Consider the following 19,253-nt stretch of genomic DNA (forward strand, 5'->3'; position numbering starts at 1 on the left):
TGACGGCTCTCTGGGAAGGATGCTTTTAATCCCCTTCTGGCCGCTCTAGTGACTGCCAGGCTGCTGGATTTCTCTGTGACTGAAGGCTCTTGGTTTTCAAGGTTACCATGGAGCTAGGGGAAGGGAGATGGGGAAACAGGGCCAATTAAAATGCTGCAAAATTCACTGTTCTTATGGATGTTTAACCATTTTTCTTATGTAAACACTCCTACAAATCTTTGGTTATTTACCTGAGTTCTGAAAATTTTGATTCTGACTTTTTAAAAGAAGTTTTATCATTGCTTTTGCGGAGGAATTTTCAGAGGTGTTCATTCCTCTGTTTCCACTGACCCAAATGGATTTAGACAGTTTACTACTTAGAGCAGTAGTAGCCGCCAGAGCAGTAATTTGTGGCAGCTCCCTGATTTGACAGGGTGATGTGATGAGAGCCAGCTGTGAGCTGCACGTGCAGTCGAGGTATGTTACAAAAGAGGAACCCCAAAACCAAGAGATGCTGATCTATGAGCTGCCAGAAAAACTGCCCATCCTTCCCTATAGAATAAGACATTATCAGCCTGGAATGTAGGCAACTCTCTCAAGGGGTGAGAGGAAGGCATGTCTATCTTTATTACCCTAGAAAGTCTCTGGGAAGCAAGAAGTCTCTGTCTTTATAATCTGGAAATGTAAATTGTCTCCAAAGAGAGATCCTGATTCTGTCTTCTTAGGGCTGTCTGCTTACACAAAGATACTTGAAAACATAGTCCAAGAGCAAAGTTTGTATAAATGCCTAAATGTGAAGCATTCATGGAGGACTGCCTTTCAGCACTGCCTCTGTTGTTATGTCGGTCTACCTGTTATTCTTCTAAGGTATGTTGTCTTTTCTCATCCTTGATGTCCCAAATTTTACCATAGTTCTTTTCACTATGGATTTACCTTTTTTTTTTAATCCTGTTTAGCACTCAGAGTGTACTTAAAAATTTTTTATTGTGGTAAAATACACGTAAAATGTGCTTTTCTGGGGGGCCGTGCTGCACGGCATGCAGGATCTTAGTTCCCTGACCATGGAAGCCTGGAGTCTTAACCACCGGACCTCCGGGCGGGGCGGAGGTGGGGGTCCCGAAATGCATTTTTGATATACAGAGTGTTCAATAAACAGAAATTCTCAAATGTCACTTCTGAAAATACTGCTCCTCTGACATTCCCTCTCTGTGTGCAAAGTCTGTCTAACGCTCCTCCATGGTTTTAAGCCTCTCTTGCATGCATATCTTTTTTGTCTGTGGCAGTTCACTGATTTTCTCTTAAACCAGTGTCTCTTTCTCCTAATTATTTTGTTTTGAGGACCATATTTTTCCATTTTAAGATTTCAAATTTATTTTATTTCTGGGGTTTTCATCATTTTTTATTCTTTTGAAGTGAACATTATTCCTTGTATCATTTTTATATCATTATTTACTGTCAAGTTCTTTATTTCATAGGTGTATAAAAGGTAGCAGGGATTGGTTAAATTGACTTGCTCCAGATGAAGCACATAAGAAACAGCAGAGGCTCAGGTCTTATCCCCTCTCCTACTGAATGAAGATTCTTTCTTCTAAAGCACAGGGCCTCCCCTCAAGGCCTTTGGATCTTGCTGCAAATTGCTGAGACATGGGATACAATAGTAGCAAACAAAACAATCACTACAATGCAAGTAGCAACTGACGTTTTCTTTTATATATATATTTATTTATTTTTTTGAACTTTAAACTTTGTTTTGTATGGAGATAAAACTGATTAACAATGTGTGGTAGTTTCAGGTGAACAGCCAGTGTACTCAGCCATGCATATACATGCATCCATTCTCCCCTAAACCCTCCCTCCCATCCAGGCTGCCTCCTAACACTGAGCAGAGTTCCATCTGCTATTCAGTAGGTCCTTGTTGGTTATCCATTTTAAATATAGCAGTGTGTACATGACCTTCCCAAACTTCCTCACTATTCCTTCCCCCAGCAACCGTTTTCTAAGTTTGTGAGTCTCTTTCTGTTTTGTAGCTTTACTTGTATCTTTGAGCAACCTGAAACGCTTAAAGTCTTTGTCAGACTGTCCCACAAAATTAGTTTCTTCTGGACTGAAATATTGTGTTGGCTGCCTTTCTCAGCATTAGATTTATAAATATGTTTAGGAATGTGGGGTTGTAGGTGGATTTCATTTTTTAATCTCAACATCTCTCTCCTTCTCCACATATCCCTGACTAATCTTTTCTCGATCTTTTTCGTGCAGCCCTTCACATCACTAGTCTAGAACCTAGGGTTTATTTTATGACCCCATCTCGAAGCTCCTATTCCTCAGAGAAATGGATGAAAGGACCTGTCGCACACCTTGTCAGAGCCAGTGGGTCTCTTGGCTGTGTTCTGGTCGAGGGGCTGCCCGCTCTCACCTGCCTCCCTACTTACAAACATGTAGCCCTGCGGTAGTTTTCCGGTTCTGCCGAGTTCTTCCGTGAGCTCCAGCCTCAGCCCTGGCTGCAGGCAGTGAGGTTGGCTTTAGTCGCCCTTCCTTTTCCCTCCCGCCTTGGATCACTTTCAGTTACTCTCTGGGAATCAGACTTTGGCCTGTGTATGCCTTCTTCCAGACCTGGAGCTCAGAATCCTGTGCCTTCTCCCCCACTTACCATCTGGTTTCTCACCCCATGCCTCTTCTTCAGAGACATTTGTTTTTAAGCCCAGCTAATATTTTTAATTTTTCTTTTTATATTGTATTTATAGTTTCTTGGGAGAGTAGAGAAGGTTCTCCAAGTATGAGTTTACCTTATATAAGTTTACCTTACCTTATAACTATCTTGAGTGGAAAAAGTGAAAATGTTAGTCAGTCAGTCATGTCAGATTCTTTGTGACCCCAGCCCGCCAGGCACCTCTGTCCATGGAATTCTCCAGGCAAGAATACTGGAGTGGGTTACCATTTCCTACTCCAGGGGATCTTCCCGACCCATGGATCAAACCCAGGTCTCCTGCATTGCAGGCAGATTCTTTACCATCTGAGCCACCAGGGAAGCCCCTATCTTGAGTGGAAGCTTAATGCAAATTTTCCAAGAATAAAAAAGACTTATCAAAACCTCTGGTAAAGCCAAAACAAGGTTTTAGTTTTAAAATCTCGTAAAGTTACCCTTATCCTCAAAAACCTTTTACCCTGTGGTAACAACAACAGCAGCAAAAATCATACCGTGTCACCTGAAACCTTCTTCACAAAAGTGTTGAGCAGTGGCCGAGCTGTTGATATGTCGCTTGCCGCCAGTTGAACCACATCTCAAACGAGGGCAAGTTCAGAGTGAAATCTTATGCATTTCTCATTCTGACTTATCTTGTTAGACACCTGTTCTCCTCCATGATCATAGAGAAGCTCACCCAGGATTGCCTGTGGCTCTCAGTCGCAACTCGACACCCCTGGAACCAGTTTACGAGGCTCCAGCGGCTCACCTGCTACATGACCCTCCTTCTCTGCAACATGGTCATCAACGTCATGTTCTGGAAAGTGAACAGTACCACCACCAAGAGAGATGAGCAAGCTCGGGGTGAGCCCTGCCGTGTGCCGTTGCTGCTACACTCCGTTCCTTCCTTCCAAGTTAGAAACGGAGTCACGACGGGCCTTCATTTTTCCTCTGCTGCCCTCCCATTAGAGTACTCATCTAATTCTACTCTTAAATGAGAATACTCATTCACTCTAACATTAGAGTACACATTTTCTCATTGATCTCACTCATTAACAAATGAAATGGCCTTAGAGACACATCAGGATCTTGACTGTCGGAATAACTTGCTATCCTTAGATAATCATAGTTAACTGGTAAATAAATACTTAAACTGCAGGGCGTAGAGCATGGACTTTGGACCTGGCGGCGGGGGTGGGGAGGAGAGGGTGGGGTGAGCTGAGAGAGTAGCTGACGTGTACAGTACCACGTGTGAACTGGATAGCTAGTGGGAAGCCGCTGGAGAGCACAGGGAGCTCAGTTCAGGGCTCCGTGCTGACCTGGGGAGGCAGGATGGGAGTGGGGGTGGGAGGCAGGCAAGGAGGGAGGGGATATATTAATGTATACTCACAGCTGATTGACATTGCTGCACAGCAGAAACTAGCACCACATTGTAAAGCAATTATACTCCAATTAAAATAAATTGTAAAACAACACTTAAACCTGGGAGAGGAGTGTCTCGGAGACAGTTTCAGTGGTTAAGGATGAGGGTTGATGTCATGCTTTTTTTTTTTCCAGTGGGCCGGTTTGCTGTGACCTGGTCTGAACTGCTCGTCAGCATCCAAACTGCAGTCATCTTTTTCCCCATCAGTCTTGTGATTGGGCGGCTTTTCCCGTTGATCCAACCACAGGAGCCTCTGCCTGTCTTTCCTCCCATCCAGGCCTCCTGCCCCTCGGATGCTTCTTCAGAGCCTCTCTCTCTGACGGAGGTGGTTGAGGTGAGCGGTGTGAGAGTTCACAGGTAAACGTCATGCTGCTCTCCCCAGCGTGGTGGAGAAGGCCAGTGAATGAGGCTCTCCGGCAAGGCTCCGGAGCCCTGCTAGCTGTAGGGCTGTGCTCTGATCCCTGTGCCCTGCGCCATCGTCATCCTGCCTCCAGTTCTTTCTCTTGATTCTGGAGTGTTCTCAGCACTGACGTGAGTGCAGAATGCCCTGCTCTGGACGTGTCTTAGTCTTTTGATGTTTGCTCAAACTCTTCTTCTTTCATCCTGGATTCTCTCCTAAAACTAGTTCTGAAGCTTCTGTGAGGTGACTTCTTTGTGCAAAAGGACAGAGAAAGTGAAAAATTGAGGTCGTTTACACTAAGCATAGGGCTTCCCAGGTGGCACTAGTGATAAAGAACCCACCTGCCAATGCAGGAGACGTTAAGAGTCACACATTCAATTCCTGGGTCGGGAAGATCCCCTGGAAGAGGAAATGGCAACCCACTCTGTATTCTTGGCTGGAGAATCTCATGGACAGAGGAGCCTGGAGGGCTACAGTCCATGGGGTCGCAAAGAGTCAGACACGACTGAAGCGACTTAGCATGCACACACACTGAGCATATGCCCCTCCGAGGAGATAAACCGCCTCATGACTGTCTGTAAGTGCTCCCAGTCCTGAGTTCAGTGTAAAACTGACTTTTCCCCTCTTGGTTCCACTTTCAGGAATTAAAGGAAACTGTGGGATTCCTGCTCAGGAGAAATATGTACCTACTCTCAGAGTGCGAACCATCTTCATGGTGTTCTGACAGCATAAACGAGCTGCTGAAGCTTTTGTCCAGCCTCATCTGTTCTTATTTAGAGCATCCAGGCTGTCCCCAGCAGGCAGGACCCTACTGGGCAAATGGCAGTAAGTTTTAGGATTTGATCTTTTATCTGTCCCCACTCCACACACCCGACACGGTCTCAGCATAATCAACAGGCATGATGCCACCTTCTGTTGTTTTCTCATTTCATTAAACTCCCAGCAGAGGGCAGACAGCTCTGCTACCTCTCAGAGCTTTTGAGACAGAATATCTGGTCTTACAAAGTAAAGGTTAAAAGAAAAACCCACCAAAAATGTCCTCTGTCTCAGACTCCTCCATACTTCATCTGCTTTGTCAGAGGCTGTGAAAGTGTTATTCTCTTTCTTCTCTGGAATGATGTTTGGGCCTTCTAGGCACTCTTCTTCCCTGGTGTCTCAGACGGTAAAGCGTCTGCCTACAATGTGGGAGACCTGGGTTCCATCCCTGTGTCGGGAGGATCCTCTGGAGGAGGAAATGGCAACCCCCTCCAGTACTCTTGCCTGGAAAATCCCGTGGACAGAGGAGCCTGGTAGGCTATAGTCCATGGGGTTGCAAAGAGTCCGACACGACTGAGCAACTTCCCATTCACATTTATATTCTGCTAAGTCGCTTCAGTCGTGTCCGACTCTGTGCGACCCCATAGACAGCAGCCCACCAGGCTCCCCCGTCCCTGGGATTCTCCAGGCAAGAACACTGGAGTGAGCTGCCATTTCCTTCAATGCATGAAAGTGAAGTTGCTCAGTCGTGTCCGACTCTTAGCGACCCCATGGACTTCGGCCCACCAGGCTCCTCCGTCCAGGGGATTCTCCAGGCAAGAATGCTGGAGTGGGGTTCACATGTACTGCAGTTCTGGTGAAAAAACTCAATTAGCTTTAAAAATTACTTTGATTCTCTATCAAAGTAATATAGGATTTTACAAATTGTTGCAAATATACCAGCCTGCTCAGAGAATACAGTTCTGTATTCTTCAGTGTTCATTGACTAGGAAATTTAACTTCATTATCAGTTAACAGGGGGCTTCCCTGATAGCTCAGTTGGTAAAGAATCTGCCCGCAATGCAGGAGACCCTGATTCATCTCCTACGTTGGGAAGATCCACTGGAGAAGGGATAGGCTACCCATTCCAGTATTCTTGGGCTTCCCTTGTTGCTCAGCTGGTAAAAAATCCTCTGGCAATGTGGGATACTTGGGTTCAATCCTTGGGTTGGGAAGATCCCCTAGAGAAGGAAAATGCTACCCACTCAGGCATTCTGGCCTGGAGAATTCCATGGACTGTATAGTTCATGGAGTCGCAAAGAGTCATACACAACTGAGCGACTTTCATCAGTTAACAGATTGCTTGTTTCTACCAAGAATTTCTGTTCCTTGAAATCTTCCACTTATTCACATGTCAACCTGGGCTGTATTTTCAGTGGTTCCTGAAAACCACCATCATTTCTGCAGTTACCTGCTCAGAGTTCTGCAGAGGCTCCAATCTCACTTACAGACACTGAGTCCCACTCAGGCTGATCACCCCAGTGACTTCCTTGGTGCAGTCCACCAACTGCAAAAACTCCAGGAACTCTTGGAAACCCATGTTCTTCGCACAGAGCAAGGGCTATCCAGGTAACACACCCCACTGGGCTTTACCACATGTCGTCTTCCTAAACCTCTCTGTCAGCTGTTGACTAGGTTGGTTATTCCTTCAACTTCTGTTCCTAAGGGAGGCAACCAGTTTCCCCATCCTGAGCCCAGAAGAAGGGAAGCAGCGTCTCTCTGAAGGCTGGCACAGATGGTTGACATACTTCTGCTGGCTCCTTCTGGGTGTCACTAGCCTGGCCTCAGCCTTCTTTACAGCACTTTATAGCCTGGAACTGAACAAAGACCAAGCCACCAGCTGGGTTATTTCGATGATACTGTCATTGCTTCAGAACACCTTCATCAGCCAGCCAGCAAAGGTATGTGAGAAACTGTCACTCCAGCATGGGAGGAAGCGCTATAGTTGCAGGAAGCTTGGGAAACCAAGGTCTGTGGGTGTCAGTCCAAGGTGCCTCATGGTTCTGACAACTTGACAAGAACAAAAAGAAACAGAAATGGACAGGGTAAAATTTGTTAGGGGTGTGTGTGTAGTAGTCGTGGAAAAAACTAAGGAGAACTGGTAAGACTGGTAGAAATTTAGCAGAAAAGGATGGGGGAGTTATGAGAGACAAGTTAAAAAATCAATAATAGGGCATCCCAGGTGGCACTAGTGGTAAAGAACCCACCACCTGCCAGTTCAGGAGACCCAGGTTCAGTACCTGGGTCCAGAAGATCCACTGGAAGAAGGCCTGGTACCCAGCTCCAGTATTCTTGCCTGGAGAATTCCATAGACAGAGGAGCCTGGCGGGTAGAGTCCATAGGGTCACAAAGAGTTGGACACGACTGAAGGGACTTAGCACGCATGCAAACAAAAAATCAATAATAAACTACTAAGTAAGAAAACTTACTTTTAAAAAAATCTTCATTTTCCTTAAACTTTAAGGAAAATGTCATACACAAACGTGTAGGAAGTAGTATAATGAATCCTAAATTCCTGTTACCCAGCTTCAACAGTTACTCCACAATTCATGGCCAGTCTTGTTTCATCTATCTTGGAAAAAAAATACCAGACTTTATATCGTTTTATCCATGAAGATTTCAGCCTGTGTATTTTCAAAAGACAAACCCTCCTCTTTTTAAAACATAAATATGAGCCATTATCACACCTAAATAACAATTTCCTGATATCTACACAACAGTGTGAATGTATGTAACACTGCTGAACTGGTCACCTTAAAATGGTTAAGGTATATTTTAAACTTAAAATGGTAAGTTTTTCGTAATGTGTATTTTGCTACAGGTTTTAAAAATCCAATCAGTGTTCACATTTTCCTGGTTGTCTCCTAAGTGTTTATAGTTGTTTTGTTCAAATCAAGATCTAAATAAGGTCCATGTGTTGCAGTGAGTTGCTCTGTCGCATGTTTGTTTTTGAATTTATTTGACTTTTAACTGTGCCAGGTCTCTGTTGCTGCACACAGGCTCTTCTTTGAGGTCTGTGGGCTCAGTAGTCATGGTACAGCTACCTAGTTGCTCTGTGGCATGTGGGATCTTCCTAGACCAGGGATCAGACTCATATCCCTTGCACTGGCAGGCAGATTCTTAAGCGCTGGACCACCGGGGAAGTCCTGTCTCATGCATTTTTATACTTAATCTAGGAACTTCCCTGGTGGTCCAGTGGGTAAGACTCTGAGCTCCCAATGCAGGGGGCCCAGGTTCAATCCCTGGTCAGGGAACTAGATCCCACATGCCACAACTAAGACCCAGTGCAGCCAAATAAATAAATAAATAATAAATAAGTTTTTTTTTTTAAGAGACTGTAAAAAATAAGTAATCTATACGTTCTTCATCCCTTTATCTCTGTCCCTCATTTTCTGTTCTTGCTACTTTTCTTACTATGTATGTGAAGAAACCAAGTTGTCCTATAGAGTCTCCAAACTTCTGAATTTTTGTGACACGATCACTTATGCTTTAAGAACCCACAAGCAGACCTGGGGAGCTTTTGAAACATTTGGAGCCAGGCCTCTCTCCAGACCAGTCAAATCATAATCCCTGGAGATGGGATCCAAGGCCCAGAATGTCACAAACTTCCCAGGTGATTCCGAAGAAGAGCCCCGTTTGAGAAGCACTGATCCTAAAAGATCGACAGTGTACAAGGAGTGGGTAGACCTTAAATAAGAACTGCGGGAAGAGACAATAACAGGAGCTCTTAAAGAGATTCCGTTAGAGCAGACACACAGAGAAAGACTTTGCGGAAATGAAAAAGGCGATTTGCAGATTTTAAGAATTCAGGCTTTGGATTGAAGATGTCATTATTGAGAATCAAATTAATGGACCAGGATGATCAAACTTAAAATAATGCAAAACATAAAGGAAAATAGACAGTAGATCCAGTTAAGAGGAGTGGTAGTAATTAAACAGTCTAAAAAATTCCATTGTTGCAAACAAATACTGAATTTGTGGAAAGGTCTTAACTATTTCCAGGCATAACTAATTTAAAAAGATACACGCCAAAATGGAGGACAGGAGTTCTGGAGTGGAGCCCAAGGTTCTGAAATCAGCTAGTTGCCAGGTGATGGCTGCTCACCCGTGGATCACGCTTCAGGGGGTATCACTGTGAATACAAAGCTAGTTTTCAGCTAGAAAAGTCAGTATTACAAGAGAAAAGTTCATGAGGGAGGGCTGTTCTAGGTCCTTGAAATAAATGAGCCATTTTTAATATGGATCAGACAGTGTACTAGGAAGTTATTGGTCATTTCCTTAAGTGTCATAATGATATGAAAATGGCCTGATTATTAGGAGGCCTTGAACCTTGCACATGTGTGTCAGTTGCATCCGACCCTGTGTGACCCCATGGACTATAGCCTGTCAGGAAAACCCCATGAGATTTTCCAAGCAAGAATACTGGTGTGGGTTGCCATTTCCTTCTCGAGGGGATTTTCCCGACCCAGGGATCGAACCTGCATCTCCTGCCATCAGCAGGCAGATTCTTTACCACTAGCACTACCTGGGAAGCTCCAGTTTTTAGGAGGCACATGCTTAAAAACAGGCAGTCCTTGCCTTGAACTGTTGTAGTTTGTGCATGAATTTCAGTCACCATGGTTCAGTTAAATAACACCAGTTGCCAGCAAGACAGTTCAAATCTCAGCATGGGATATCAGCTATGAGTGATCACATGAAACGCCAGCTACTACTAGACCTTCAGCCCGTAATTCGCTCCGTACACAACATGTCTTTTTAGGTGTCTGTCATGATCCATGACCAGTCCTGTCACATCTCAAAGCCTGGGTGGCTGCTCACTGGGCATCCTGTTTATGTACAGACAGCAAATTGTGTAGTTGGGTTACTTTCTTGTCTCTCAGTCATAAACAGTGACATTTGACCATAAAATGGATAACGGAAAGAGGAATTGGGCCAAAAAAGACCAAAATGCAGCAAGTTAACAACATGATAATGCAAAGTGAAATTTGAATAGAATGTGAATGGAGTTATCCGAGAAGCAGCTGGCCGTAGGAAGATTGCCTGTGTTCAGGGGGCTATACCGGCCAGATGAATTTAGTGAAGTCGAGCTTACCAACCTGAATGAAGAAATTGGTTATGAGGAAAAGGATGATGACATCCTGGAGGAAGTAACACTAGCAACTAATATTAAACAACTAATATTAAATGAACTCTAGGAGATATTTCACAGCATTGAAAGCAGAAAGGATAAGAGGCTGGAAGCCAGTGCAAACTTAAAACAGTATGACAGTCCACCAAATGGATAGAAAAGATGCTGTCCCCAAATTCTAACTTACATAAGAAGAGGAAGGACAGCATTGTTCAAATTAGTCTTGATAAATTTTTCAAGAAATAACTTTAATTCTTAATGTTTCTGATGTTTTAAATTACATACTAATTCTGCGCAGCTTTAAAATTTTTCCTTGTACCTTTATAGCCCACAATAAGAGATTTTAATGTTTTGACATGAGTCCTTTTTTCCCCCTAAGGTAGAAGATTGTCTATTTTTTTTTTTTGTTAATTTAGTTGGCTGTACCAGGTGTTGGTTGCAGCATGCAGGATCTAGTTCCCTGACCAGGGATCCAACCCAGGCCCTCTGCTTCGAGTGCATGGAGTTGTAACAACTGAACCAGGGAAGTCTCCTGAATTTTTAGATGTCACAGAACAATCATAATTTTCCCCACTGATGATTAAGATCACCTTGCACAGTTTCAGCTTGCAAGATCATTTATGTGATCCCATGCTGCTGCTAAGTCGCTTCAGTCGTGTCCAACTCTGTGCGACCCCAGAGACAGTAGCTCACCAGGCTCCGCTGTCCCTGGGATTCTCCAGGCAAGAACACTGGAGTGGGTTGCCATTTCCTTCTCCAATGCATGAAAGTGAAAAGGGAAAGTGAAGTCACTGAGTCTTGTCCAACTCTCAGCGGCCCCATGGACTGCAGCTCACCAGGCTCCTCCATCCATGGGAGGAGGAGCAGTATCCATCCCATACTGCCATGCAAAGTGAGAACTACCTTTAATTAGGTATGAGATGTCATGATGTCTATTATTTTCAAATGGTTCAAAAAAGTATATACTGTGAAATGTTAGCTTTTGTATCTTCCAATTTTTATGTATGTTTAAAAATTTTAATAAGGAATTATATAATCTAAGAGTTTGTAGAAGAAAAATTATATAAAACTATTTTTAGAAGAAAACATATGGGAAAATCTATGTAACCTTAGGTTAGCCAAGAGTTCTTGTGTTGTTCCGTCGCTCAGTGGTGTCCAGCTCTTTGCAACCCCATGGACTGCAGCACACCAGGCTTCCCTGTCCTTCACTGTCTCCCAAAGTTTGCTCAAATTCATGTCCATTGAGTCAGTGATGCTGTCTAACCATCTCATCCTCTGCTGCCCTCTTCTCCTTTTGCCTTCAATCTTTCCCAGCATCAGGGTCTTTTCCAGTGAGTTGGCCCTTCACATCAGGTGGCTGAAGTATCAAAGCATCAGCATCAGTCCTTCCAATGAATAATCAGGGTTGATTTCCTTTAGGATTCACTGGTTTGATCTCCTTGCATTTCAAGAGTTCTTTTATATTTATTTCTACCGAAAGCACAATTCAGAAAAGAAAAAATTGATAAATAGGGCTTCATCAAAATTAAACATTTTGTTCCATGAAAGACACTTTTTAAAATTTAAGTATAGTTGATTTACAATGTTGTGTTAGTTTCTGGTATACAGCAATATGATTCTACTGTATGTGTAACCTTTTTCATATTCTTCTCCATTGTTTATTATGGGATACTGAATATAGTTTCCTGTGCTATAGAATAGGACCCCGTTTATGTATTTTATATACAGCAGTTTGCATCTGCTAATTTAACTTGTCTCCTAATTTATCCCTCCCCCACAGGTAACCATATGTCTTGTCTCTCTTCTTGATACTTTTTCTATTTATTTTTGGCTGCCCTGGGCCTTCGTTGTTCTGCACAGGCTTCCTCTGGTCCTGGTGCACCAGGTCTCCTCTTCATTGCGGTGCACGGGGTTCTAATTGTGGTGGCTTCTCTTGCTGTGGAGCGTGGGCTTTAGGCTTGCAGCCTCAGTAGTTGTGATGCATGGGCTTAGTTGCTCCACAGCATGTGGAATCTTCCTGGAGCAGGGATCAAACCCATGTACCCTGCCTTGATCGGTGGATTCTTATACACTGCACCACCAGGGAGGTCCCATATGTCTTCTGTGTGTGAGTCTGTTTCTCTTTTACACAGATAAATTCATTTGTATCGTTTTTTAGATTCCACATATAAGTGTTACACAGGTATGGCATCATTCTGACTTCACTCAGCATGATCATCTCTATGTCCATCTCTGCTGCTGCAAATGACATCACTTTATCCTTTCTTTAAGGGCTGAGTGGGATTCCATTGTGAACATGCGCCACATCTTCATCCATTCATCTGTCGTTGAACATGTAGGTTGTTTCCACATCTTGGCTGTTGTAAGCAGTGCTGCTGTGAACATTAGTCAGTCAGTTCAGTCGCTCAGTCATGTCCGACTCTGCAACTCCATGGACTGCAGCACACCAGGCTTCCCTGCCCATCACCAACTCCCAGAGCTTACTCAGACTCATGTCCATCAAGTCGGTGATGCCATCCAACCATCTCATCCTCTGTCGTCCCCTTCTCCTCCTGCCTTCAATCTTTCCCAGCATCAGGGTCTTTTCCAAGGAGTCAGTTCTTTACATCAGGTGGCCAAAGTATTGAAGTTTCAGCTTCAGCATCCTTTAGGATTTCCTTTAGGACTGACTTCTTGGATCTCCTTGCAGTCCAAAGGACTCTCAAGAGTCTTTTCCAACACCACAGTTCAAAAGCATCAATTCTTCGGCGCTCAGCTTTCTTTATAGTCCAACTCTCACATCCATACATAACTACTGGAAAAACCATAGCTTTGACTAGATGGACCTTTGTTGGCAAAGTAATCTCTCTGCTTTTTAGTGTGCTGTCTAGGTTGGTCATAGCTTTTCTTCCAGGGAGCAAGTGTCTTTTAATTTCATGGCTGCAGACACCATCTGCAGTGATTTTGGAGCCCCCCAAAATAAAGTCTCTCACTGTTTTCATTTTTTTCCCCATCTGTTTGCCATGGAGTGATGGGACTGGATGCCATGATCTTAGTTTTCTGAATGTTGAGTTTTAAGAACAATTTTAAAATGCTTTGAACACTGGGGTGCATGTGCCTTTTTGAATTAGAGTTTTGTCTGGATTTATGTCTAGGAATGGGTTTGCTGGATCATACAGTGACACTATTTTTAGTCTTCTGAAGAACCTCCATACTGTTTTCCTTAGTGGCTGCACCAATTTATATTACCACTAATGGTGCAGGAGGGTTCCCTTTTCTCCACACGCTCTCCGGCATTTTGATGATGGCCATTCTAACTGGTGTGAGGTGGTACCTCATTGTAGTTTTGATTTGCCTTTTTCTAATAATTAGTGATGATGAGCATCTTTCATGTGCCTGTTGGCCATCTGTATGTCTTCTTTGAAGAAATGCCTATTTAGGTCTTCTCCCACTTTTATAATTGGTTGTTTTTTTTGTTACTGAGTTGTATGACCTGCGTGTAATATTTTGGAGATTAATCCCGCGTTGGTCACAGTTTTTGCAATTGTTTTCTCCCAGTCTGTAGGTATATTTTTTTGTTGTTTGCAGTTTATTTATGGTTTTCTTCAATGTACAAAAGCTTAGAAGTTTGACTAGACCCAATTTATTTTATTTTTGTTTTTATTTCTATTGCCTTGGGAAACATTGGTACCATTTATGTGAGAATGTTTTGCTTATGTTCTTTTCTAACAGTTGTATGATGTTATGTCTATTTAAGTCTTTAAGCAATTTTTAGTTTTATTTCTATGTGTGTGTTCTAATTTTATTGATTTACATGTGGCTGTCCAACTTTCCCAGGACCACTTGCTAAAAAGATTGTCTTTTCTCCATTGGATATTCTTGCCTCCTTGGTAGATTAATTGGCCATAAGTGTGTGGCTTTATTTCTGAGCTCTCTACTCTGTGCCTTTGAACCATATGTCTGTTTTTTGTGCCATTGTCATGCTGTTTTGATAACTGTAGCTTTGTAGTATTGTCTGGAGTAGAATGACCAAAGTATTGATAATACTAAATGCTGGTGAGGATGCAGAGTACCTGGGAACTCGCATTCATCAGTGGTAGAATGTGTAGAAATGTGAAAATGGCGTAGCCACTTGGGAAAGCAGTTTGCCAGTTTCCTGAAAAATTAATACAGTTACCATATAACTTAGTAATTTCACTCCTAGGTATTTTCCCAAAAGAAATAAAAACCTATATTCACACAAAACTCTGTGAATATTTATGGCAGCTTTATTCATAATTGCCAAGAATGGGACTTTCTTGGCGGTCCAGTAGTTAAGACTTCACACTTCCACTGTGTTATGCACAAGTTTGATCACTGATCAGGGAACTATTAATAAGTTGCCACATGGTGTGACCAATAATAATTCCCAAGGATAGAGCCAACTCAGATACCTGTCAACTGCTAAATGGATAAACTGAGGAACATCCATATGGTAGAAGACTATTCATCAATGAAACAAACTACTGGTATGTGTAATGACATGGATGACTCTCAAATGTCATATTGTAAATGAATCCCAAGTGAAAGAAGCCTGTTCTCAAAGCATACTTTTCGTTTCCATTTATATGACATTCTGCAAAAAGCAAAAGCTACATGGATGGAGAATCCACCAGTAGTTGGCAGAGATGAAGGTTGGAGAAAGGGTTGACCACAAAGGGGCAGCATCAGGGAATTTTTTGGGGTGATGAAACTATGAGGCGTATTGATTATAGTGGTGGATACTCAGTTCTATGTATTTGTCAAAAGTTACAGAATTATGCACCAAAAAAAGTGGGTTTTAAGTATGTGTAAATACTTTTTTAAAGCTAAAAAAACTTTGTTATTTCAATGACACCACCCCCCCCAAAAAAAAAAAACCTTGTAAAAAGCTCCTCTTCACCAGTCAAATAAATTAAAACAATAAGATTCAATTTTGCTTTTAACAGTGGCAGAGAAAAACAAATGAACACACAGTGATTTGCATTGTGTATTTGTGTTTCCATTTGCCAGGGAAAATAGGCACTTAATGCTGGTTGAGGAAAATTAGGCAGTATATACAGTAAAAGCCTTCAAACTCTACATTCCTTTGCTAACTTTCACTTCTTAGGGTCTTTTCTGAGAAAATTCAGAGTGGTTTGTAATGATAAAATTGACAACAATTTAAATGTTCATGAATAGTTCATTGCTTGAGAAATCTGTATGCAGGTCAGGAAGCAACAGTTAGAACTGGACATGGAACAACAGACTGGTTCCAAATAGGAAAAGGAGTACGTCAAGCTGTATATTGTCACCCTGCTTATTTAACTTATATGCAGAGTACATCATGAGAAACTCTGGACTGGAAGAAACACAAGCTGGAATCAAGATTGCCGGGAAAAATATCAATAACCTCAGATATGCAGATGACACCACCCTTATGGCAGAAAGTGAAGAGGAACTAAAAAGCCTCTTGATGAAAGTAAAAGAGGAAAGTGAAAAAGTTGGCTTAAAGCTCAACATTCAGAAAACTAAGATCATGGCATCTGGTCCCATCACTTCATGGGAAATATATGGGGAAACAGTAGAAACAGTGTCAGACTTTATTTTTGGGGGCTCCAAAATCACCGCAGATGGTGACTGCAGCCATGAAATTAAAAGACACTTACTCCTTGGAAGAAAAGGTATGACCAATCTAGATAGTATATTCAAAAGCAGAGACATTACTTTGCCGACTAAGGTCCATCTAGTCAAGGCTATGGTTTTTCCTGTGGTCATGTATGGATGTGAGAGTTGAACTGTGAAGAAGGCTAAGCACCGAAGAATTGATGCTTTTGAACTGTGGTGTTGGAGAAGACTCTTGAAGTCCCTTGGACTGGAAGGAGATCCAACCAGTCCATTCTGAAGGAGATCAACCCTGGGATTTCTTTGGAAGGAATGATGCTAAAGCTGAAGCTCCAGTACTTTGGCCACCTCATGCAAAGAGTTGACTCATTGGAAAAGACTCTGATGCTGGGAGGGATTGGGGCAGGAGGAGAAGGGGACGACCAAGGATGAGATGGCTGGATGGCATCACGGACTCGATGGATGTGAGTCTGAATGAACTCCGTGAGATGGTGATGGACAGGGAGGCCGGGCGTGCTACGATTCATGGGGTCACAAAGAGTCGGACATGACTGAGCAACTGAACTGAACTGATGTGTTATAGGACACTAAGCAACCATTTAAAATGTTATAGAAAATGTAATGATGTGGAAAACTAGCTCAGTTGAAGACAAAAATAATTAATGGATGGCTCAGACAGTAAAGAATCAACCTGCCAATATTGGAGACCAGGTTTGATCCCTGGGTTGGGAAGATCTCCTGGAGAAAGAAATGGCAACCCACTCCAGTATCCTTGCCTGGGAAATTCCATGGACAGAGGAGCCTGGCAGGCTACAGTCCATGGGGTGGCAAAGAGTCAGACATGACTGAGCAACTAACTCTTTCACTTTCCAAATTTTTAAAGTTTCTTAAAGTCTCTAAATTTTTTCAAACTTTTAATAATAAATGTATATCAGTTTTTAAAAGTTAGAAATTATAAAAAGAAGAACAGAAGAGATAGAAAACCAATGTGTTAGCTTAGTTATCAGTATTGCTACAGAGAGAATTTGGTTGAACTCCTATGGCTCAGCTGGTAAAGAATCCGCCTGCAGTGCAAGATACCTGGGTTCAATCCCTGGGTTGGGAAGATCCCCTGGAAAAGGGAAAGGCTACCCACTCCAGTATTCTGGCCTGGGGAATTCCGTGGACTGAATAGTCCATGGAGTTCCATGGAGTTGCAAAGAGTCAGACACGACTGAGCGACTTTCATTTCACTTAGGGGCAAGTGTAGTTTTTTTGGGGGGCTGTGCTGGGTCTTAGTTGCAGCACACAGGATCTTTCGTTTCGGTGCACAGGACTCTCTAGTTATGGTGCATGGGCTCAGTAGTTGTAGCACCTGGGCTTAGTAACTCTGTGGCATATGAGATCTTAGTTCCCCGACCAGGGATCAAACCCACATCCCCTGCATTGCAAGGCAGATGGACTTAACCACTGGACTACCAAGGAAGTCCATCAAGTGTACTTTTTAGTAATTTCCCAGTGGTGCTAGTGGTAAAGAACCCACCCGCCAATCCTGGGTAAGTGTAAGAGATTCGGGTTCGATCCCTGGGTCAGGAAGAGAAGGACATGGCAGCTCACTCCAGTATTCTTGCCTGGAAAATCCCATGGACAGAGGAGCCTGGTGGGCTGCAGTCCATGGGGTCGCACAGAGTCGGACACTGAAGCAGCTTGGCACGTCCGCCTCAGATCTAGTCCTAGAGACCGTCCACTAGAGGGCAACGTCAGGTCTACAGAGCGCACACACCTGCCATTGTCCCCTCACAGCAAGGAGTGCGGCAGTGGGCCAGAAATAATTACTCTTGTCCTTTGTTCTCTGAGGACTGGAGCACTTCCTCCTCTCCAAGGAAATTTAAGGAGTGGTGGTGGGTACTTGTTTCCCCTACAGAGGCTTACTCTGTTCTAAAACTCCATGCCGCCTTCAGCAAAACTGGCACTTTCAAAAGCATAGCTTCTTCAGTCTTGCTCATCAAAGTTGTTCCAAAGACAGGTGTTACTGAACAATTTATACAAAGCATCACAAATCATTTGATAGTTTAGGTTTTCCTAACCAAGTAGATCAAAGACTACAGGCAAAAATATAAAGATTAACATATCAACCATGTCTTTGTGGTTATGCAGAAATAACTATGAAATTACTTAGTCCTGAGTGTTCCATAAATATAAAGGGCCAGCTCACTGAGATGCAGCAGTCATGCCCACCTTCACCTCTACCTGTCGGTGCCGCCTTCTTGGATTCTGTGATGTCTGCTCATTATTAGTGCCTCCTCTGACTTTCCTGTCTAGGTGATCTTCCTCACGCTGTTCTACTCACTGATGCTGAACAGGCTGCCACAACTTCACAAAGAGAAGGAACATCAAACCAGGAGGATCTTGGCACTCTGGGGTAATTCAGCTAATCCTTCTGGTATCTCATTTTGCAAAGAGCAAATTATGTATCAGAACAGTGCACTCCCAGCCACCTCACTGACTAAGACAAATTTATCCACTCAGGGATCTTGTCTCTAACCAGCCATCGTGCCTCCTCCCTGACCCAAGACCAAACCAGTGGGTCACCAGAACTCCTTATGATCTGTCCCTCCGGAGGTCACTCAGAGCTTCACCTCTCCCCTAGATTCCAGATTCCTTCCTCCTGTTTCTAGCCTTGAGCCCCAGGTGCTGTTTCCAACTGCTCACCCTCTATCTGAATGCCTATGGCTGTCTCAAACACGCCCCAAGCAGAATTATTTGCCTGCCCCACAAATTCCCTTCTTTACTGTTTTCTCATTTCAGTTAATAATATCACCACTAGCTGTAAACTAAGAATAATCCTAAATCCCACTCCCAACTCAATCACCAAGCCTGAGGAAGTCTGAATAAAACTGACTAGAGCCACTCATTTCACACAGATGAAACTCACGAAAGGTGGCCGAAAAGCAAATGGCAGAAAAATTAACACAACATTCTGTTTTCAGCCAGGCTGCACCGCATGTGTGATCTTAGTTTCCCGACTAGGGATAGAACCCATGCCCCCCTACGGGAAGTCCCTTAACACAACATTTTAATCGTGCAAGAAATGCATGCCTTGCTTAGAGACACATTTTTTAATGAAATACATAGGGTAAACTCCCAAAATTTAGGAGAGGATTAGCTATGAAGAAGAGAAAGAAGGGATACCATCAGAGAGGTGCACAGCAGGTTTTATCTCAGCTGCCACTTATTTCTTAAGCTGAGTGGTGGACAAGTTGCTAAG

At 43.2% G+C, this 19,253-nt stretch overlaps 1 protein-coding gene and 1 non-coding gene across 2 annotated transcripts in view; both read left to right on the top strand.

The window, feature by feature from the left end:
* Positions 1 to 19,253, top strand: part of PKD1L3 (polycystin 1 like 3, transient receptor potential channel interacting) — an 81,542-nt gene that overhangs the window by 40,629 nt on the left and 21,660 nt on the right. Inside the window, 6 exon segments of the mRNA XM_068993038.1 lie at positions 3,321 to 3,523; positions 4,217 to 4,416; positions 5,124 to 5,304; positions 6,654 to 6,846; positions 6,944 to 7,178; positions 18,308 to 18,407. Of these exon segments, the coding sequence (XP_068849139.1) occupies positions 3,321 to 3,523; positions 4,217 to 4,416; positions 5,124 to 5,304; positions 6,654 to 6,846; positions 6,944 to 7,178; positions 18,308 to 18,407 (1,112 nt within the window).
* TRNAG-CCC (transfer RNA glycine (anticodon CCC)) lies at positions 8,459 to 8,531 on the top strand. The gene has a single exon. It is a non-coding gene; the product is annotated as a tRNA-Gly (tRNA).

Source organism: Capricornis sumatraensis, chromosome 20 (assembly GCF_032405125.1).
Source record: "Capricornis sumatraensis isolate serow.1 chromosome 20, serow.2, whole genome shotgun sequence".
NCBI classification, from domain to species: Eukaryota; Metazoa; Chordata; class Mammalia; order Artiodactyla; family Bovidae; genus Capricornis; species Capricornis sumatraensis.